General features: G+C 38.4%; 2 protein-coding genes across 6 annotated transcripts in view; one reads left to right on the top strand and one right to left on the bottom strand.

Moving 5' to 3' along the window:
• LOC5577799 (ADP-ribose pyrophosphatase, mitochondrial) overlaps nt 1-4,952 on the top strand; it is an 11,564-nt gene extending 6,612 nt beyond the window's left edge. For all 3 annotated transcript variants that reach the window (XM_001663516.2, XM_021840336.1, XM_021840337.1), the window contains exon 3: nt 3,747-4,952. In XM_001663516.2, the coding sequence (XP_001663566.1) occupies nt 3,747-4,393 (647 nt within the window). In that variant the 3' untranslated portion in view covers nt 4,394-4,952. The remainder of the gene's footprint in view (nt 1-3,746) is intronic.
• Nucleotides 4,616-23,226, bottom strand: LOC5577803 (CUE domain-containing protein 1). 3 transcript variants are annotated; one of them, XM_001663515.2, is made up of 3 exons: nt 22,909-23,226; nt 22,570-22,821; nt 4,616-7,688 (listed from the first exon to the last, which is right to left on the bottom strand). In XM_001663515.2, exons 2-3 carry the CDS (start codon nt 22,729-22,731, stop codon nt 7,032-7,034), a joined length of 819 nt encoding a protein of 272 aa, XP_001663565.2. In that variant the 5' UTR covers nt 22,732-22,821; nt 22,909-23,226; the 3' UTR covers nt 4,616-7,031. The 3 variants fall into 3 exon arrangements, with proteins under 3 accessions (XP_001663565.2, XP_021696030.1, XP_021696031.1); XM_021840338.1 differs by lacking the exons at nt 22,570-22,821; nt 22,909-23,226 and adding exons at nt 21,910-22,174; nt 22,363-22,514; XM_021840339.1 differs by lacking the exons at nt 22,570-22,821; nt 22,909-23,226 and adding exons at nt 21,910-22,071; nt 22,363-22,514.

Here is a 23,226-nt window from a genome sequence, read left to right as displayed (position 1 = left end):
TAGGGTACAGTAGTAGGGTAATTTGCCCATTATTGCGGTATTCCCTATTATTGCGGTATTCCCTATTATTGCGGTATAAGAATTAAACCCTCATTATCAAACGAAAACTCAATTTTCTATGGATATTATTAGTGATGATGAAAGCTTATAGTATTCCCAAGCTGTACCAGATGAATGCTTTAAAAATTAAACGATTTTGATCGTTGGAAGAACCGTTTTAAATGATGCATCAAGAAAAGCCTATATTTTTAACCAGTCTCTCTATCTACGGGCGGGTTTACATAAGCTTAGTTTTTTAAGTTTAGAACCAAAACAATTATATGTAGCGGGTATATCAGTTCAATATGGATGTAGTTACATGATAGATATTGAATTTTGAATAAAAGTTCTATATTTTTGAGAAAAAGCATATACCGCAATAATAGGACAATGAAAATAGCGTTTTGCGTATTATTGCGGTATCTGTAAATCTCATTCAAAAATTCGATATTTCAATAGTAATTTTAAATGTAATTGCTGGAAACATTAATTATATTATTAGGATACATAATTTTGAGTTATTCATACATTTATTTAGTCAAAGAAAGATTTATGTTTATCTTTACCCTGTAGTTCCTCTTATTTACAAATATTTTGCAAATAAGCACAATCTTTTACCAAAAAGTCACGTAAACTGACTGAAAATTGGAACACATGCCAAAAATACGTTGAAAAACTAAGATATAAGATGATCGCAAGGAAGAAATCCTTTAAAATTGTGTTGCTAGTGGAAAATGTTTTTAAAAGCATCAAAATTGTAGGTTATACTTAAGTCAACAAATTCATTTCTTTTATAGCGACTAGTGGTCTCAGATGGAAGAACCTTTTCTATTTACTTTGACATTGTCCACCTACGACGAAAGTGGAGACGAAACCGGCAGAAAATCATTCGATTCTGTTGATTTGTTTTCAAATCGTGATATAAAGCAATGAATTAGTTTGCCTCATAGATATGTCCAAAGTCACACAAACTGACAGTACCGTGCAGTGTCATTAACATGGAGGGAGCATAATTTCAATTCTCGAACATTGTGTGGCATTGAATGTATATTGAATGTAATAAAATTTATGGTTTTTGGTATACCGCAATAATAGGACGGCACTACCGCAATAATAGGACAAAATACCGCAATAATAGGACAGAGGAAGAGCTTCAGATTTATATCCAGAAAATGTATGTATAATTACAAAAAATACTTTTTTACTTCACTATACTCCAGATAAAGGATAGTTTTAACACTTAACATTGCAAAATACTATAATATTTAGATGTTGGACACTGCAATACGATTTTAATTTCAACACCTTGCTTAAGTCCTCCATAATAGGACGGATACCCTAGTTGTTTGACGTTAGGGATGATTATTGTATAATAAACCCCTGAACCATCAAGACGTGTTTTATTACTACACAATCTTCTATGATTTTTTTATTTTGTTAGATTGAAATACCACTTAAGAATACTGATAATAAGCTCGAAAATAGTACAATTTTTCAGTACACCTAACTAAAAATTGGCCAATATGTCACTTTCACTTAATCGGAATGGAAATGGATCACATTCGTATTTGAAATTTAAAACCCCAAATTTTCTAATCATTCGATGTAATTCAAAAAGTTGGCACATTTGATCGGTTTCTAATAAATCTTATATGATAATAATTCTTCGAGCAGTTTAGTAGAATACGTATAAGTAAATGAAAAAAAAAAACGAATTTAGTATTATATCATTTAATTCCACTAGAGTTTGTATCCTTTGACAGATACGCGTATTTCGACCTCAACTGTAATATTTTAGCAATTTCCAATTCTCTACAGTTTTAATGGTTCAAGCAAAAATATGTTTTTTGCTTTCTTTTATGATTCGTGGTGAACATACGTTCAAGCGTTGGCTTTGTAGGAATACGTTGTTTTACATTTTTTGTACTTTCAGTTTTGCACGTTTTTGCTGAAGTTGAGTTATCTCAACTATTTATCAAGTTATGGGCATTTTTAGTTAAAACATTAAATTGAAACAAAAACGTCCTTCCTGGTTTCACACCATGAGCAAAAAAAAATCACTCTAATGGCTTCAGAATATTTAAGATCTGTTCGTGCCTTTCTGATATAAAAATAAAAATAAACGTTTTTTTTACAGAAAATCTGTGATAATTCTAACACTACAAGAGAGAAAATCTCAGTTTTTTTTTTTAAGAATTACAAGGAGATAGAAATTTGGATTATTCAGCAAAGTTCCACGTGTAGAAATCAGAATTTCGAAATCATGATTACCTATATTATAATTTCAATGTGCTTGTACCTTATGAAAATACATCATGATTTGGACTGATAGCATGTGCCAGATTTCCGTAACGCAATACACGTGTTATGTTTTAGATGCTGATTGGTCGGAATCATGAATTAAATGCAGAAAATCGTTACTCGCGCATTTATTTATGATAAACAAAAATAACAAGAGTTTCAGAACGGGATTTGAACCAAGAACCTATCGATTGATAGCCACGTACTCTACCACACAACTATTTTGTCGTGTTGGATTGGGGATGATCAGTACAAAGGTTAGTGTTTGTCACATAGAGGGTTCATTCATTTATTTCATAGAGTGCTTCGGAAATCCCAAGCAAGACGCTCCGTTTTCGGGACGCCGGGAGTTTGTTTTTGTGTTTCGTTCCGCGCATTTTGCTGGGCAGTGCTTCGGAAAGCCCAAGCAAGACGGTTCGTTTTCGGGGCACCGAGAAGTTTTGCTGTTCGCGCTGTGTGAGTGCGAAAAGATATTCGTGTTCAATCAAGGATGGATTACCAACTGGTGAGCTCGTTTCATGCTTATGATAACACATTTTTCATGAAAGCTACAGTTTTATGTAATATTCAATCAAACTTTGTATGGTTCGTCACTATAAGTGTCGGCATTATGCTTGTTTTATACAATTCTAATATACATATAAAAATTTTGATATTACTCAAAATATTTTTTGAGTTGTTCGACATTATGAATTTTGACGTATTTTTTAACACTCCTACCAAAGACTTTTCTTCTTGAGACAAAAATGCACAGCAATATATGGTTCGTCACTACAAGTGTCGGCATTATTCCTGTTTCATTTAATTTAAAATATATGCATATATTTTTCTCTTTTCGCTATTAATAAAAACATCTTTTGAATGGTTCGACATTATAGATGTTAACGTTTATTTTAAATCTGTTACCAAAAACTTCTCAAGACAAAAATAAAAAACTACCTTTAAGTATAAGTCGTATTTGTCCTCCTTATCCATGGATCGCATCACCGACCAAAGGTGACTCCCAGATCTTTTCCTGTTTCACTAATAAACACCCTTCCCGTGATGATTGTGGAGATGCAGACGTATTCTCGGTCTCTATAAGCAACAATCATTACGCCCTAACATTCCTTCCCCATCCCAACTGACTGTAAGGACTTAAATGGTTGTTCTAAAATATTGTAGAACATTGTACAGTACTAAGTACTTCATAAAATAGTTTATATTCTGTTATTCTAACGCTAAGCCATAAGGACCACATCACTGAAAAAAAAAATGTTTGCAAAGCCTGGAGAAACTTTCCCGAAGGTAGCATGTATCTAAAACTGATGGTTTAAGCGCAACCGTTTTTGTCTTTCTAGATATGGCTTTGTGAATTTTTTGACGGTTTAATAACGGATTATGGTTGTTTATTTTTCGGTTGGCAGACGATCCCAGCTTCAAGGTCAAATGGAACCAGCTGGACGGCGGAGTCAATCGAGTGAGCTTCGTTGGAGAGTATGAGCTGCGTGATGGATTTCCGATGAACATGTTCGGAAGAACGGGGCTGAGGGGTAGGGGCTTGTTGGGGAGATGGGGGCCGAACCATGCGGCGGATCCCGTTGTGACCAAGTGGAAGGTCGATCAGGAGGGGAAGGCTGTGGTGAGCGCTGATTCTGGAAGACGAGTTCTACAGATGTGTGCGATTGAGCGCCATGACTGCGGGGAATGGGCTATACCCGGAGGAATGGTGGATCCTGGAGAGAAGGTGAGTGCTACCTTGAAGCGAGAGTTTATGGAGGAAGCCATGAGCAGCAGCAGCGATACGGAGGAAATCGAGCGCTTCTTCAGTGGCGGAAAGGAAATCTACAAGGGATATGTGGACGATCCGAGGAATACGGATAATGCGTGGATGGAAACGGTTGCAGTGAACTTCCACGACGAGAATGGGTCCATTGTGGGGCGGTTTAATTTGCATGCCGGTGACGATGCGGCCAAGGTCAAATGGATGGACATCGATTCCGGGGTGAAGCTGTACGCTAGTCATGCGAATATAGTGAGACGGGTGGCCGATGCACTGGATGCCCATTGGTAGCGAGGAGTTTCGGATGAAGAATAGTTGTTAAAATAAATCAGTTGAATTATTGAGTAAAATAATAACATGTATTACAATGTTGTAATTTGATTTTTTTTAATGTTTTCATATAGGGTTTTTTTTGCTCGCTTGAGAATGCCTCAAAATATGTACCACTTTCTGTGAGATGGGTAATTTTTGTTTCTGTTTTGTTTTGACCGTATGTCTTGCTAAATCTGAATCTGCAGTAATATACAACTTAATAATTGAATAAACTCATCATTTCTAGTTATTGCATATAAATATGGCATTTGTTTCGCTAATGGGGTAGTACTCCAAAGTTGTAAAAGCAATGAGTTGGAGCTTCACAGTTTTAATCATCGAATTTCATTGAAAAAATAGAATGGTATACATATTCTTGGAATCAAATTATTATTATATGTTTTTATTTTCAAATACATCCACGAAATCTTCTGATTGTATGATGTATTATGTATTATGCTTATCTTGTCTTATTATCGTTTGCGACTTACAGACAGTAAGTTGTAAGTCAGAGATGTTTCTAAATGAAATAAATTTTAGTTTCAGAAATAAGAAGCAATAAAAATACCATTTCTTCTATGACTTTCATGAGTACCAACCCCTTATAATTGGAAACAGTTTTTTTTTCTAACTTATTAACCTACCAAAACGCATAATTAACATGCTACTTCAAATAATCCTCAAACCTGTTACCTCGCGTTTTTCGTTTCAAGAGATTCCTTGTATACCATTTTTCATAATTTTCGAATTTATCAGATCATCCTAAAAGTAGTAAACAATCGTTTAATATGTTAAAGTTTTTTTTCTTTGTTTTTACAACAGTTTTTCTTTTGCCTCAACAGACTTGGACTTAGCGCTAATAAATTGGGGAAAAATGTTTGCCGTGGTTCGGTAAGCTACGGATAATCGTAATAAGTATCGCACAATCAGAGTGTTACCAGAATGGCAATCAAAGGTCGAAGCATACGATTCTGCTGTTTTGCACTATCAGATTAGACTACGTTACTATAATTATATGGTTGTTCTGCCGCTTCCGTCTGCTGTGTACTTCTTCAATATTTAGGCTCATTTCTCGCAGTAGTATTTATAGTTAGATTAATAGTGTGTATGTATGTTTGTGTTTTGTATGTTTCCATTTCAAGCGACACTTTCTGTTCGGTCGAGTCTGGGTGACTAGTACTTAGATCTGTTCGCTCAGTTGATTGACTTCTGATATTCTTTTTTATTTTCCATATTTTTTTTTGTCTAAAAAACAATTTTTTTTTTCCAAATTATACAATTTGACGAGACCGATACAAATCTGCTTTTTCTTGGCATTCAGTTTCTCTAGGACAGATGATGCTTCTCAGTTAAGTATTGTATAAGCATACTGACAATCATTTTATGACAGCCCAGGCAAAATTATTAAAATTTCAAAACGCAGATATTCTGGACCATGCTGAGCTTAGATAGATTCAAGGTTGCTAGCGACTGAGTTTCTTAAAAGTAGGAACTTTATAAACCTCATGTCAGGAAGCAAGAAACTAAACAGAAATCGGGAGGATTGTTAGAGATCCGACCAGATTTTTTTTTCAAAGATAGTATAAGATATAAAAAAAATGTTACTCGTGACATTACGACAAGGATTACTGTCCGTATTACTGAAAAAATTGCTAATTGCATAAAAAATACATGATTTCCCCAGAGAATTTTAGATACCTTTTGGTTAAATAACAAAAAATTAAGACCTCACATTTAAAATAGAGATTATTTACAAACTTACATTAAAATAGTGGCCAAGTCTCTAAAAAGAGATCTGCTACCAGCCTTGCAGTTCGAAGCTTCGCTTTAAATTTGCGTATTTTACCACAAAACTTAGGAAACTTTTTTTATGGTAAGCACGATCACGCATTTTAGTTCGATTTCATGACAGACTGGCGTGAAGATGAACAGCCTTTTACGATGAGAAATTGAAAAAAAAAAACTCATTTGAATCGGTCTGATCAAAGTTGCACATAAGCTAAGAAAAACATAATAATTTCGAAATCATTTTCACTCAATCAAATAAGAAATTCATATTAAATGTAAATGTAACTTTAAATGCAACTATTTCCCTAAACTACCCAACTAATAAATCATTAAATCAAATGTAAATAAACGTCAAATAAACGATCTGTTCCTATTTACAAATAAATAACAAAAGTAGTGATTGCACGTGCGATTCCTGGGTTCTGGAACAAAAGGGCCAATCGTACAATTTTTGCTCGCTATGCACTGATATGACTCGCCAAACATTCGTCATACCCCGTTACCCTCTCATAGGTTTCACCATCGCCTCAGTAATAGTATTTAGGTATCGGAAAAGTTCTCCCCCAACCTTTCCTAGAAAAAATATAACAGTCTTATCCACCCTCATCCCAATCCCGTTCTCTTAAAAGCAAGGTAAAATTCTGGAATCAATTTTGCACCTTCGTACGCTCACTCCTGGATAGTTTAACATTTTAGTACCTTTTACAACGTAGCGTCTGACTGAGTTCTTCTCAGACCACGCCCCCTTACTTCTCGCTGCCCAGCGGAGATTCTGCTCGTTTTATATAAAGTGGGTGTGACTCATTTAGCGAATTCGGAAAAAGCGGACTTACTTTTTGGCGGCCTTTTTCGGTTCATCATCGTCGCTGTGTTCTTCCTGCAGTAGCAACGAATCCGGGTGTCTGACGGCACTGGCCTTCTTGGTGCCACCCCGCTGCCAAGTGAACACCCTCGCCAGTTGGGCAAACTTTTTCCGGGAAATCTTACCCATGTTGCGCAGTCGTTCCTTGAAGGCGGCATCGTCCGAAACCTTGCCCTGGTGGTCCTTCTCCAGCGCCGACAGGAACTCCTGGTTCCATCTCAGCTCTTGCATGAACTCCTCATTCTGCAGCATTATCGCAAACTGTTCATCGCCGAGGTCAAACTCCGTGTTCCGGGATCCCTCGCCACACCCATGCAATCGCAAGAAGGTGGGCGGCAGTGGTCCCAGCAATGGAGGATTCCATTTCACGTGAGTACAAGATTTTTCGCCATCTTTAGCGTTGCCACCGATGACGGCCCGGGGACTGTTGGTGGCACTCGTACTGCCCGGAGACTTTTTGATTTTGGGTGAAGCTCCCATAAGTGACGCATTTCTAATTATAAACACACAATCCCTTTCGTTGCCACTTTCGTCCGTCACCTTTCCATGAGGAAGAATTAATGTATCGTTTGGCGCGGGTGTCCTTCCGGTATCGTCATCCAACTCCTGACGGAGTTTCTCATTCTGAAATTGGAAGACAGTCGTTAGAGCATTCCTTCGGGACGATGGTATGATAGTGATGAAGTGTAAATTGGTTTAGTAATGCTCGTATTTGGAGATATTTGCGAAGACAAGTCTACGATTTAGGGTCATCTGTGGACCCGGAGCAATGCCCAAGTAACCGTTGTAGGATCTTTTCGTACATTTATTAATCATTAACATTAATTCCTGCAACCATAAGTACTAATAATAAGCCCTAAATCTACATCATAGACGCGCACAGGCATTATGCTACACTGAAATCACAGACAAACAGACGTCACACTCTCATCATTGTATATCGACAACTTTTTTAACGTCCGATTCAAAAATATGGTAGGTGGCCAATCCGCCACCCGCAGCGCTCGCATCGTTTTTGTTCGTGTTTGACGTTTACACACTACCGCCATCTGTTGGCCCGTCGGCCAAATACACAAATTTTAGCATTGGGCGTACTTGTCCTAGTGACTATGATTTGGATCGGAATTTGTTCTAAGTGTTACGTCTGTTTGTCTGTGCTGAAATCAAATCTCCATTATATTTTATGTGCAGAAACCAGATAGATGCATATTTTTTGCCTCGCAGTAGATTTTATATACCGCATATCAATCTTATTTGATATCAATGAAATAAAATGCCAATGCACATATTTTTCACTAGCATTATAAAGGTCACGTTGTCACAACCTATTAAGGTTGCAAATTGAATTCAAGAATACAAACTCGTGGAGCAACGGACACAAAAATATGACGCCTTCTGTATCATTATTTTTTTGGAGATATTTCCATTTTTATTATATGTTACTAAGTATTCATGGTTCCCGTTTTCCAACAGATTCTAAGAAGTAACAGGATTGCATCGGATTAAACTCTACGACGATGAATGGCATGAACCGCCATGAAATCACTGCCACTCTCCTAAGAATTAACAGGATTCTCCGACTCTGTACATTTCTAGCGCAAACAACCATCACTAATCCCGCCTACAGCATACAGTTCACTTCATCACATCACGATTAAGGCTACAAATATGCAGTCGAGATTTCAATAAACGCAATGGAATCTTCAATTAGCTTTTGATTTATTTTTTTCATTTAAAGAAATGAAGAAAATACAAACATTTTGGTCACATATTGGCGTGATTAGTTGAAATTATGTGCAATCGCATTTTTTTTTGTAAAGGCGCTGCATTTAAAAGCTAAGCGTTACCGAGTCGTAACTTTTATGTGCAGAATTAGTGAAGTGCAAGTGCGAAGCTTGATTGCAAAAATATATGTGCGCTGCACATACAATTTAGAAGGAGTTTCAGCTCAGTGTAGAACAGGACGTGATAGCTCAACTAAGACTGCCCCGTTGTTTTTCAGTCGATAACCTTGACGATACAAAAGCCAGTGCTACCAGTAACCTTTTTAAGTGAATATTGTGAACATATTCAAATATCAAGACTCATAATTTTGTTGTTTCTTGCACGTTTCATTCATACAGTGCAATAGAGGATGCTAGCTTATTTAAAAATCAGGTTTATATTCAAAACCGGCGAGATTTTTTAGAGAAAATTGACACAATTTCCATTATTTTGCTTTTATTTATGCATTTTTTAATTATTTTTGCATTGTAAGAGCACATGCGGTAAACTTAACGTCGAATATAAATGGATTTGAAACAAAATACGATGTGAAAGTAGGCCTTTGCCAAACCGACCAATGAGAAGTGGTCATTTTTGACAGACAATTGGTTTCATTTTTGTGCTTCGACCTGACACGTCTTGCCTTAGGAATTATGTAGCATTGCAAATGCAAATACGCCTAATAACAGCACTTCCGCATAAAAACCCTATTACTGCATCATTAAGGCTCTAGAATAGAGCATTTGTCAAAATAGAAATGAAAAAAAGGTTTTCTTCCGAAAGGTGGTCAACAAATCACGACAAACAAGAATGTCCAGTCTTTTAACAAACAAAACAAAAAAAAAAACAAAAAAGTTATGACATTTCAAATATTTCACAAATTTGACACTTAGTGAATTTTTTTTTTCATTGTTAATTTTTTTTAGGACCGCAGTTTGTTGCTGAATTTTTTGTTAAGGGTACCACATGAGGTTAACAAGTTGTTTTCATGATATTTTATTTAATTATTCATAACTATTATAGCATCTATTAGAAAGTTAGACGCGATCCAGTGTTGTGATCTAAAGTCTTGATAGTGTCATATTTTTTATTGTACGTAACTGAAGAAAAATTCTCTCAATAGTGTTGAAACCTTTTGATAAAAGAAATCTAATATTGAAGACAAAAGCTACAAAACAAGTTTTCTATACAGGTATACGACTAGTTTACCTGCAAAAAGTTTACCTCGTAGAGAACAAGGCGGGTTTATACCCAGGTGATCTAGTATACGTAAAGCAGGTCGGTTTTCTCGGCGCTGGTTTTCTCCACAAAGTTAAAATCTGATTACACCTGGGTATAGACCCGCCTTGGTAGAGAATAGACTTTGTTAATCATATTTGGGAGAAAGCGAGTAACTTCAACAACATCAAAAACATGATAGGTACATACCATGAACATACTCACGAAAAAGCTAAAAATATACTACCACTATGGCTATAAAAGATTTAATTGTAAAATTTTTCTTCAGTCAAGCAAACGACACCAAACTAGTCAGTAAAAACTTAAAAGTGATTTTGTTTATTAAAATCTAACGAGCAACATGAGTAGTCGCTTTCTCAACTGTTGCAGGCCGTTTGCAGAAAAGTGTTCGAAAGAGCTACGAAATCTCACCGAAAGCACCATAGATAAACTGAAAGCGGCTGGTTATGCTCCAATGTCTACATTGAATACAAATTTACGCATTTGTACGTCCTGCCGTTTAAACGTTGACAAACGGGCAATCTGTACATCATCGGTGGATCAGGTTGCAGGAAGTTCGAAAACAACAACAACTGAGGAATTACTAGATGCACCGACAACAACTGAGGAGTTACCAGAAGTACCAAGTGCAGATAGTCTTGCAACGGTACCATCAGCGACATCTGTTTCAACAAATCAATCAGAAGATGAGTGTATCCAGAAGGTCAACATCGAACGCTTCAACGAAGGGATAGCTGGAATAAAAGTGACTCCGATTAAATGGACGAAGATGGGTTACGTCAATTATCCCGAGAAAAAATACCGTGAAATCAACGAAGCTGTATGAAGAAACCTCTTCAAATTAGGACCTGAGGATGTGGAAAATACAGACTACGATGAGGAGGTTCTCGAATCTAGCCACGACAAGGAAAGAAAAATTATTGATTTTGTCGATGCTGCCAAGCTCGTGGTCTATTCAAGACGCCATTGATGAGTTCAAAACCAATAAAAATACAGCAAAAGAGGCAAAACAATTCAAAAATAACTGTCTTGCAACCAAAAATGCTAGGTCGAGTACTTCATTAACAGATGAGAATAAATAAAAAATAATTCAATATTTTGAAGACGATGAAGTAAGTAGAGCTATGCCTGGCCAAAAAGATTATGTATCTGTAAAAATAGATGGAAAGCGTCAAGCAATCCAAAAACGATTAATGATGACTACTTTGAAAGAAGCGTATACACGCTTCAAGGAAATTAACGAAAATATTAAGGTAGGTTTTTCTACCCATAACGCGGGTAGATCACCTTTTCGTGGTGCCATAAGATCTACCAATGAACCCTAGTCCTGACTGCTTCAAACGAAGAGAACAGGATGCTATAGTAATCAAAGGAACACTATTAGTCCTTGTTACATTTTAACCCTTGTTAAAAGTGACAAGTCTCGGTTTTCCAGTAGCTGAGAATGACCTTGAGACAAGGATAAAAATGAGTCGAAATCAACAAGTTGTTTTCTAATCTTTTATTTATTGTTCTCTAGTTTGATGAAGTAAGGACTAGGATTCTGATGCATGGACAATATCGGTGTCACTTCCCGACTTTATCAAGGGATCCGATTTTGACTGATAAAGGGGCGCGCCTGCGGAGAGTGTACCCACCACACCCTTCGAAGGGTTTAAAAAGCGGAACCTTTCAATTAGAATCCTTTCCTGTGATCAAGTTAGGAATGACAACTGTAAAAAAACCGAATACTTTATCACTTCTCGATAGTGACAAAGTAACACGACATGCACTACACAAAGGACACGGGATATACTACAATAGATCAAATATTGGTCGCAGTGGTTTATGTTCCGAACAGAGAGAAAAAAAAAAGGTAGGTTTTTCCTCATTTGCAAGCCTTAGTCCAAGGCAATGCAAGCTTCTATCCAATTCAGGAACACATAATGTTTGTGTGTGCACAACACACGAAAATATTAACCTAATCTTACATAGTTTGAAAAGAATCAATTTATCAAAGGATATTAAAATGTTAACTGGTAGTCTTTTGTGTGAAAATACTACATCAAATTGCTATCTACGATCTTGTTCGGATTGTCCAGATTCTTCATCATTGGAAAATACTTTATTCGCTGAGTTTGAAGAAAATTATATTGATCAGTTATCATTTGAGCAATGGGTGACCACGGATAGGTGTGACCTAGAAACTATTGTAAAACCTGTAGATGAGTTTGTGTCATTTTTTTGCTTGAAATTAGAAAGATTAATTCCTCACGACTTTATTAAAACAGAGCAATCCCGCTTTAAAAACAAATACGAAAAATACATTACAAGATGGTGAATTTTTAGTCATTTGTGATTTTTCTGAAAACTATAGCTTTGTATTGCAAGATGAAGTGCAGTCCCATCACTGGAACGTACAACAAGCTACAATTCATCCATTCGTTATTTATTTCAATGGAAGTACGCAAATTGAACATTTTAGTTTTATTGTAATTTCCGAAGATTTAAGACACAACTCAGTATCTGTAAATTTGTTCATTGCCAAAATGATTAACTTTTTACGCGTTGATAAGGATAAAGAAATCAGAAAGATATATTTCATGTCTGATGGAGCAGCATCGCAGTACAAAAACCGTAAGAATTTTTCGAGCCTATGTCAATTTAAATCAAAGTACGGAATTGGTGCAGAATGGCATTTCTTTGCTACGTCACATGGCAAAGGTCCTTGTGATGCTATTGGAGGAACCATAAAGCGCATGGCCACAAGAGCAAGTTTAGCCAAAGAACGTGAGCATCCAATTAAAACTGCAAAAGAACTATTTGATTGGGCGAATCGCAGAAAAGAAGAAGATTTAACAAAATTATCATTTTGTTTTACCACTACTAAAGAGTACGAATTAACGGCATCAGAGCTCAGCGAGCAATATAATAACGCGAAAACGATCCAAAGAACCCAAAAATTTCACTGTTCCATTCCATTGTCAGAAAATAAAATTAAAGCAAAACTATACTCGAACTGTACTGATAATGATGCAAAAGTGTTCGATATTGTAAAAAAATTGAATAACAATAAATAAATAAATAAGTATTAATAAAATGTTTTCATGATCTCATAACGCATACCCAAATCCAAAACTTTTAAAGTTTATAAATAACATTTAGAAACTCATCGATCATACTCTAAAAAAAATATCCTGGTAAAAAAAAAAAATATTTTCGTGTAATCTGTTAATTCATTTTAATTTATACATATATACATATACATATAATATTTATACATATACATAATATTTATACATATAATATACATAATACTAATGAATACATGAAAATGACTTGTTTAATTCACGCAAGGCCCTTAACAATAAAATCAGCAACAAACTGCGGTTCCCGTAATAATTTACACCGAAAAAAAATTTTTTTTTCTACTATTTCTCTATCTCTCTCTACGATTTCTCTTTGCATTAGTACGTGTAACGATTTTCGTAACATCAAGCTTAAAGGAATCTGGCCGATTCCTTGCAGAAATTTTCTACAACGACTCCCATTTGAACTGACATTTCTTTTCAACTGCGTACTGCGATCAGAAAAAAGCGCATTCATGATCTATTCCTTGCAGAAATTTCCCATGCATCAAGATAGGATGAGAAATTACTTGTCAGCAGCGAATCAGGCTTTACCGGAGTAGAAAATTACTTTTGAATTGTCAAGCTCAACCATGCTCCAGAGCAGGGTTATTTTTAACCGGAGAGGAAATCGAGGAAATAACTATCGAACTGTCAAATTTCAACTCTAGAAAGATTCGCGAATTAGGCGAAACTGACAAAATGTACACAATTTAAGCAAATATAGCGTTGAAATTGTAGCTTGATTGTCTATTCACTGCACTTTAACTTTTCCCCTATCGATAATTTAACTATTCAAAAAACGCAAATTTGTAGAAGACGAAACTTCACCTCATGCAAAATCACTCACTTTATTGATTACGCCTGTGTTTATGTCACCCATTAACGGTATTGTGCCGTTTCGGTCTTACTATAAGAGAAAAATGAACAACTTGAAACATTTTTAAATTTATATTTTTTTTATCCTTGCATTATTTTTTTTTTATTGAAAACATCGAAACATGATCGAATTACGTTTAATTATTTTTTCATATTTTTCTATGTTTTTTTTGTACAGTGAAATTAAAATGATTCTCAAGTAAAATTCGGGGTAAAATACTCAGAAGAATATTCTTTGATACTTCTTTCACATGCTGTCTAGATTGATCCGGAACAATAACGTAGATTTTGCAGAGCGGAGAAACATTTGTTCCGTTCTAGGGATGAGAAAAACAAGAATTATAATAAATGAATTAAAACTCAAACCGTTTCTACTTACTTTTCCAGAGGAAATCATCATTTTGTGCTCCAATCGCGATGTTTCATTCCATCCGAACCGCACAAACCCAGTACTTCAGCGACGAATTTCAAAGTCGAAAATTGGGCCACGAAAAGTCCGGTTTCTCTTCGGATTCTCCCAGCTTCCAGAACGTTCGCTTTCCAGCTTCTCTTCCGTGTTACCTTGCAGTCAAAGGAAGTTTTATCACGAGGAAAGCCTGTCCGCTTAGTATGCGCCGAAAATGAATTATATATTTTCAGCTGAACGGATGTATTCGGACCACTAAATTACACGAACGATGTAAATTGTGACTGGGAATATTTTTTTCTTAAACAAAACAAACATGGCAGCTACGGCAAAGCTATGAACATATGGAAGCTTACGTGCATCACAAATACCAGTGCATGCAACTGTTTGCCGAACTGTTAACTAATAGTAATATATAGTAAAATACACACATGTGTTAGTGTGTTGCACAAGGCATTTGGGAAAAGGTTACGGTACATTTCAACCATTTCACCTTGCATTAGACACATGGTATTATTGGGATTAGGCAGCAGTGGAATAAAAGTCTGAGTTATACTGAATAACGAATTAAATAACGATTTATTAAATCAACGATGCGCACACAACGAGTTCACTTTTTAGATAGAAAATGGCGCGCATTGCATAGCCAGCAGAGGAAACATTAGACTGGTACAATTCACATGAATGATTAGGCTGGCACAAAATGTTTATATTACGAGGTCGTTGCTCCTCTAACACTCCTCCTCAACGAACGAGTCCACCTTAAGCGGATAGACCCAGCATTCCTGCCAACTTCCGGTGCTTGATGGTGCCCAGTGGTTTTGTCAATATATCTGCCACCATCTCGTCGGTCGAACAGTATTCCAAGCTTAACACTTTGTCCTCGTATAACTCCTTCACGTAGTGCTGCTTGGTCTCAATGTGTTTTGAACGACGGGTAGACCTCTCCGAACCAACAAACTTTATGCAACTTTGGTTATCCTCTCGAATAGTGACTGGACCACTTTGTTGCACACCAAGATCCTTGAACAGAGACAGCAACCACACCAGCTCTTGACATGCCTCGCTTAACGACACGTATTCGGATTCCATGGATGATAGCGTCACACAATTTTGTCTACGGCTCACCCACGAAACCGCTCCACCCGCATAATGGAATACGAATCCTGTCGTTGATTTTCGGGTTCCAACATCTCCAGCCCAATCGGCATCGCAGTAGCCAACCAGACCGTCATTGCTACCGAATTTCAATCTCCAGTCCTTCGTAGTCTTAAGGTAGCGAACTACTCTCTTCGCCGCCACCCAGTCCGCTTCTGTTGGAGCACTTACCTTCCGGCCAAGTATCGCAACACATGCCGCTACATCTGGTCTAGCACACACAGCTATGTATAGCAGCGCGCCAACCAAACTCCTGTAGGCTGTTGTGTCCGATAGCAACGGACTTGTATCCTCCATCCGAATATAACCGGTTTCCATTGGCGATTTGGCACTTTTCGCTTCACGGAGGCCAAATTTCTCCGCCACTTTTTGAATGTAATTTTCCAACGATACACTGTATTGTCCATTTTCAAGTCCAATCTCAAGTCCGAGAAAATAGTTCACTTCACCAAGATCGGTCATTTCAAATTGTTTCTTCAACGCTTTATACACTGCATCGATCTGGGATTCATCTTCACTACCAACCATAATGTCATCAACATACACAAGCAGATAAACCCACTTCCCATTCACAACTTTGGTATACAAGCAGGGGTCTGCTGCACTCGGTCGAAATCCCATTTCACGCAAAACACTATCCAGCCGACGATTCCAGCACCTGGCCGACTGCTTCAGGCCATAAATGCTACGCTTCAATCGACACACCATGTGCTCTTTCCCAACAACTTCGTAACCAGGCGGTTGCCTCATAAACAACTTCTCATCTAGTTTGCCGTACAAGTAGGCGGTTTTCACGTCGAAGTGCTTCAACGTCATTTTTCTGCTACTCGCCAAAGCTAGAAGAGCTCGAAGAGTTGTGTACCTGGTCACCGTAGCGAAAACTTCATCAAAATCTTCCCCGTACTTCTGGGAGTACCCTTGGGCTACCAGCCGGGCCTTGTACTTGGTCACTTCACCAGCCGCATTCTTCTTCGCTTTGAAGACCCAACGACAACCAACTGCTTTCCGGCCGGGTGGCAAATTCACCAACTCCCACGTATCATTGTCGGAATGTGATTTCAATTCGTCCTTCATCGCTGCTGCCCATTCCTTTTTCTTTCCACAGGTCAAGGCTTCTCGCAAATTCCTGGGCTCGAACTCCTCGGAAACACTTTCAGCCATGAAAATCTCTTCGATCAACCTGGACGGTGGCTTCCCTTTCGTCGACCGCTTCGAACGACGCAAATTTTCATCCAACGGAAAATCGTGAACAGAAGAATCGCCTTCAGAAGCACTACCATACCGGGAATCGTTAACGTCATCAACTTCAGATTCTGTGTCGGTCTCCAAATCCGGTGCTTCAGCAGTTTCTTCCACTTTCTCCGGCGGTGAAGCCAAAGGGACTTCAAGAACTCCTCCTGTCGCAAAAGGCTCACGACGAACAGCTTCCTTGACGGTACACAGCTCAAGAAACTTTGCGTCTCTGCTGATCGTCACACGATCCGTCTCCAGATTCAAGAACCGATAGGCTTTACTTCCTTCCTCGTACCCGATGAACACCAGTTTCTCAGCCTTCAGGTCAAGTTTACGGCGCTTTTCCTTCGGAACGTGGACATACGCTTCCGAACCAAATATCCTGAGATGCGCATACGACGGCTTCTTTCCGCTCCACAACTCGTACGGGGTCCTGTCAATCGCAGACGATGGCAAACGATTCTGCAGGTAATTTGCTGTGCAGATCGCTTCGGCCCAGAACCGCTTATCGAGTCCCGCTTCGGACAGCATGCATCGCATCATCTCCACAAGGTACCTGTTCTTGCGCTCCACCACACCGTTTTGCTGTGGCGAATACGGTGCCGTTCGCTGAACCACGATGCCATTCGTCGAGAAAAACTTCATCAACGAAGCACCCACGAACTCACCACCGTTATCAGAGCGAAAAACATTTCGGGTATCGACCAAATTGGGTTTTCAACAAAGCGCAATACTCACGAATTTTCTCCTCAGCATCAGACTTCCTCTGGAGCGGGTAGACGACGGAGTAACGGCTGTAGTCATCCACCAGAGCAATGTAAAAACGATTACCCCTTGGTGTAGCTACCTCCATCGGACCTCCTAGGTCGACGTGAATCAGCTCTCCTACTACTTTCGACCTTGTCACAGATGCCTTCGGAAAAGAATCTCTGCTCATCTTCCCCTCACAGCAACAGCCACACATCGATTGCACTTCACAAGAGCCCATCTTCAACCCGTGCCCCAGGTCTTCACGCACTATTTTCATCACAGCTTGTAGATCTCTGTGGCCAAATCTACGGTGCCACAAATGCGGACACAGTTCACCGTGCTTTGGATCCACTAAGAACGCTTGTTCTGGAAGTTGTTTCAGATGATATAGACCACCCTTCCTTTGACCCACTAACACTACTTCTTCTCCTTTTAGCACTTTGCACTCGGATTTGTCAAACATGACTCGAAACCCCAAGTCGGCAATTCTGCTGACTGACAGCAAGTTTCCTGCCAACGATGGCACATGGAACACGTTCTCCAGTTTCACATCCATCCGGGCTCCTCTTCCATTCACTGAAATTAGCCGCCCAGAGCCGGACCCGGCCGATTTGATCGACTTTCCATCAGCCAGACAGATTGTCGTCGCTTTCGCCACATCTACCTCTTCAAGAATGCTGGAGTTGTTCGTCATATGTGCTGTGGCACCCGAATCCAGATACCACACGGCAGCGTCTCCAGTCACGCCAGCAGCAAGACAAAGCTCTCCTCCTGACTCCGATTTCACGACGATGTTTGCTTGCTGTGACTTTTCTTTCTCCTGTCGATCCTGCATCAGCTTCCGACAGTCGCGCCGGAAGTGCCCCTCCTTCTTACAATAATGGCACACTTTTTCTTTCTTCACTGTTGGTTTCTCAGCCGGCTTCTTCTTCCAAGATCCGGTCGCCAACGCCTTCTCACTCAACGACGCGTTTTCAACACGACGCCTTCCCTCGTCTAGCAGCTTGCCCTTCACGAAATCGACAGTCAGATCCGCATCTGGTCGACTTTCGAGACCATGATGAGGCCACCGTAGGACTCCGGCAGACTGGACAGCATCAGAGCCACGAACCAGTTGTCCTTCACGTCCTCTCCTAAAGCAGACAAGCGAATTCGCAGCGCCGTCATCTGCTTCAGGTGTTCCGCCATATCACCGTTATCCGACATCCGCAACGTTATCAATTGACGCACGACGTGAATGATGCTCGAAAGAGAAGAACGCTCGTGGTAATCTTTCAGAGCATCCCACATCTCCTTCGCCGTGGACTTCTGCATCACATGGATCAGTTGGGCGTCTTCCAGTGCCAACCCGATGACCGCCTGCGCCTTCTCGTCGTTACTGACCCAGGTCGCATCAGCAGCTGGAGGCTTCGGTTGAATCACCACATCCAACAATTTCTCCCGTGTCAACAAAAGCCGCATCTTAAACTTCCAGATCGCGTAGTTCTGGTCGTTCAACTTTTCCACCGATACTTTCGCGTCCGCCATCTTGTCTTTCCGACACGACCAAACACGTTTTTTCGGTTCAGGAAATTGTCCACACAATTCACACTCGCGACGACACAAACTCACGCACTTTCCACGATTACTGGGCCAATAACCTATTGGGATTAGGCAGCAGTGGAATAAAAGTCTGAGTTATACTGAATAACGAATTAAATAACGATTTATTAAATCAACGATGCGCACACAACGAGTTCACTTTTTAGATAGAAAATGGCGCGCATTGCATAGCCAGCAGAGGAAACATTAGACTGGTACAATTCACATGAATGATTAGGCTGGCACAAAATGTTTATATTACGAGGTCGTTGCTCCTCTAACAGGTATATCCCCATATCATTTCACTATTTTTGCACAGTACAATATATTGTTACAGTTTGGTATGAATTACTCAATCCGTTTTGTATTGTTTAGCGCGAAAAGATTCATATTGTTGAACATTAAATCAATTGTTTTAAATACATTAACCTTTACAGATAGGATATATTTACTGTTCTTAATATAAGGGAAACTGTATTTTTCTATGCGGGTTATTAAAGTGATGGGCGCATCTGAAATTGAAATCAAAACACGGCGAGAGTAAACGGTGACACTGCAAACAAAAAATAAACAAGGCGTACATGGCGGGCTTAATTGAAACCAGAATCACGGAGAAAAATCAGCACAGTTTGAAACAACTAATTTTTTGGTTGAATTTCAATCTAGAATATTGTTTGTTCTTAGGTCTAAGTGTGATTGTTTCAAACTAATGATTGCATTGAAAATTAACTAATAAAATAGTTGTTTCTAACTTGGGATTTTGTTAAATCTAACAATAATTCTGGTAGTTGCAAACCAATGTATTTGTTTATGTCAATTAAGCTTTAGTTTGTTCGTACCATTTATTAGGTTGTTTACTCTTGTTTATATATCTGAAATTCAAACTAAAGCTTTAGGTAGATTCAAGTAATTTTCAATATTAAATTAAACTGATATGTTGTTTGAAAAACGAAACTACGAAAGGCCACTCCATCTTGCTTTTTCTAGTTTTGGAATTATGTTGATTGTGGGAAATATAAAGACTGTGCTAGTGGAGATTATTTGGCCTGACAACTCTTCCAATAGGTTTTGTACGGTAAGTGATGCATTATAATCTGTTTTTCATTTGATTTGATTTGAATTTATTGGGTGGCCCAACTCTAGTTCATAAATTCATCAATTTTCAGATAATGGACAACCATCTTCTTCTCTTTGTAGGCGTTAAGTTTTCACTTGGACAAAGTTTGCATCTCAGCTCAGTGTTCAATGAACACTTCCACAGTTAATCAACCGAGAGCTTTCTTTACCAAAGTTGCCATTTTCGCATTCGTATTCGTGGCAAGTACGATGCACTCCAGGCCCAGGGTAGTCAAGGAAATTTCCACTACGAAAAGATCCTGGACCGACCGGATATCGAACCCAGACACCTTCAGCATGGCTTTACTTTGTAGCCGTGTACTCTAACCACTCGGCTAATGAAGGCTCCTGACAAGCAATGCTTCGCAACAAGGTTCAATTGAACAATAATGATCATTTGTAATTGTACATCATTTGTCTAAAAATACACATCATGTACTTCTCGACGTTTTATTTATTTATTTATGAAACAAAAAAAAAAAACAGAAAAACCAACCCTCATTTTACAACAAAACGATTGTTTGATTTAAACAACAAATTTGTTTGTTTCGATCTAAGAAATGTTATATTCAAACTAAAGTTTCTAGTTTGAAATAACCTAAAGAGTTGGATGTTTCGAGAACTGTCAAACGGAACAACCAAAATATTGGTTGTTGCAAACAAGAAATTGTTGAATTTAATTTATTTCTCGCAAAAACATCAACCTAATAATTTAGTTTGTTTCAACCAAGTGACAATGTTATAGCAAACTAATATTTTGTTTGTGCAATATTCAAAGTTGAATTTTGTTTGAAATTAACTAGATTTTGTTTGATTTTAACAAACTTTTTTCTCCGTGATATAAACACGGCGCAAAAGTAATAGGCGACACTGAAAATAATATCGATTACAGGCTCATAACATTGGGCGATACTGGCATTCTCGAGTACGTTTTAGGCGAAACCTTTAAAGATTTTTTGAGTATGAAATAGCTAGGGGAATTGTAGGAGATGTGTGTGGTATTGATGAGGATTTTAAAACTAGGTTTATGAAATGTGTATTAAAGTGAAAAGGTTAAAGTTTGAGTATATTTTCTCCAATTGGGATTTAAAATTGCACATGAGAATTTCATTGATTATTTTCTCATTGTTATTGATTTACCAGATAGGCCCTTATCGCGAATTCCTCTCGAACTAAAAGTTAAGGCCCAAACGCAATGATAGCGGAACGGCAACGGAATGCGGAACCGGTTCGCCAGCATGAATTACACCATCTCGACTGAGCTGACAACGAATGAAATTGAACCAACACTGAGTCGATAAGCTTGTTGTAGTTCATGCTGGCGAACCGGTTCCGCTTTCCGTTGCCGTTCCGCTATCATTGCGTTTGGGCCTTTAAACGAATCGGTGAAACGGTTTACAGCCTAAGCCAGCATATCAATTTATTTACAGTTCAATTACTTCCTCACAAACACTAAACTGAGAAGTATTGGAATAGAGGTAGTGTCGCACTTCAGGTAGGATAATCGTCGATTGAGAAGCATACGTCGTCGTAGGTAAAAGTATGGAAGATTCGTTGAGATATGATATTTATGTATGATGATTAATTGTAATACCTAATTAATTGTATCTACCTTGTTTGAATAATCAGAGCTGTCGCTGCTTAATGAAGTATCAGTCAGTAGCTGTGTAGTTGATAGAAAAAGCGCCTTCATGGTCTTTCTATTTATGTACATTCTGTATATGATTTTCAATCGGTTGTGGACGCTAGAATCTGCGTGGTCTTAGCGGACTAGCTTTTTAACAAGAAGCAGGCTCTAACTCAGCGAGAACGTAATGCCAAGAAGAAAAAGAAGAAGATCGTTCTACCGTAAAATTTGAAACCGTTGAAACTCTGAACTATTGATGATAATATTATGTTTCCATAAACGATTGCAACACCGAGTTGAACTAGTGTCTTTTAATCTAAGCTCTGGCACAAATTATTTGCACAATATCAATTAATGAGTCCTGAATATTTTTGCTAAGGGATGGTACACAAATTATGTCACGCTAAATTTCGACTCGTCGATGGAAATAAGATAAACCTTCTGTTCAACACACAGGGCAGTGCCCTTATTGTCTACAAAATATTTATGTTATCTTTGAATGATAAATTTAAATTCAATAAATTTGAATTTATTCCTTCGTTTGGTGAACTCTGAACACAGTTCTGCACTACACTGATCGATGTGCAGAAAACGAAACTCCCTTTATATCCCTGAGCTCCCAAGGCCTACGCACTATACGCCTACCTGATTATCGGTGCTCATGGCCAGTAGCTGGTCTATTGTTGCATCGACTGCACCCTGATTGGCGCGCAGCACCGCCTCTATCACATCCCTATCCATATCCGGGAACATATTTTTAAAATCAGCCATAGCCTGGGCAAACTCCAACTGCATCGTCGATGCCATCGCTCTTCGCCCTCTCTTCGGGTTCTCCTCAACCAATTAGCGTCAATGTCACCCCCGGCGAAGGTAATTTGGTTATGGGATTGGCAAATTCTACAAATATAAAATTTCAATAAATATTTAGCCAGGGAATATAGAGAAGACATGTTCAAGGGCAGGAAGGTTTGATAATATGTTTACTATTTAATAAGGTTTCTTCTTAAGGTGTTCCACTCTCAAAACACTGTAAGGGTTTCGATTTCTTCTTCCACTTGTACGAACGAGCACAACAAACAAAAATTTTGATTCGTCAATACCCCTAACTCGATGGTTCGATTTTTAACTTCTTAGTTCATATTTTCAAGCGGGACATCTTTCGACATCCCCGAGAACCATTTTAAGGAACCACTAGAACCCTTATCAGGAATAGAAGATGTTGGGGAAAATTTTCTCAGTTCTGCTTGAACTATGTAATGACTCTTGATTATTTTTGTTTTGCGTTTTGCACAAGTGACAGTT

The sequence above is a fragment of the Aedes aegypti genome, chromosome 2 (genome assembly GCF_002204515.2).
Source record: "Aedes aegypti strain LVP_AGWG chromosome 2, AaegL5.0 Primary Assembly, whole genome shotgun sequence".
In the NCBI taxonomy this organism is placed as follows: domain Eukaryota; kingdom Metazoa; phylum Arthropoda; class Insecta; order Diptera; family Culicidae; genus Aedes; species Aedes aegypti.
This window is presented reverse-complemented; position numbering and strand designations above follow the sequence as displayed.

Coding starts and splice junctions, on each gene's coding strand:
- LOC5577803 (XM_001663515.2), bottom strand. CDS start 22,731: ATGGCATCGACGATGCAGTTGGAGTTTGCCCAGGCTATGGCTGATTTT. Junction 7,689..22,569: donor CCATGAGCACCGATAATCAG/GTAGGCGTATAG, acceptor TTCCAATTTCAG/AATGAGAAACTCCGTCAGGA.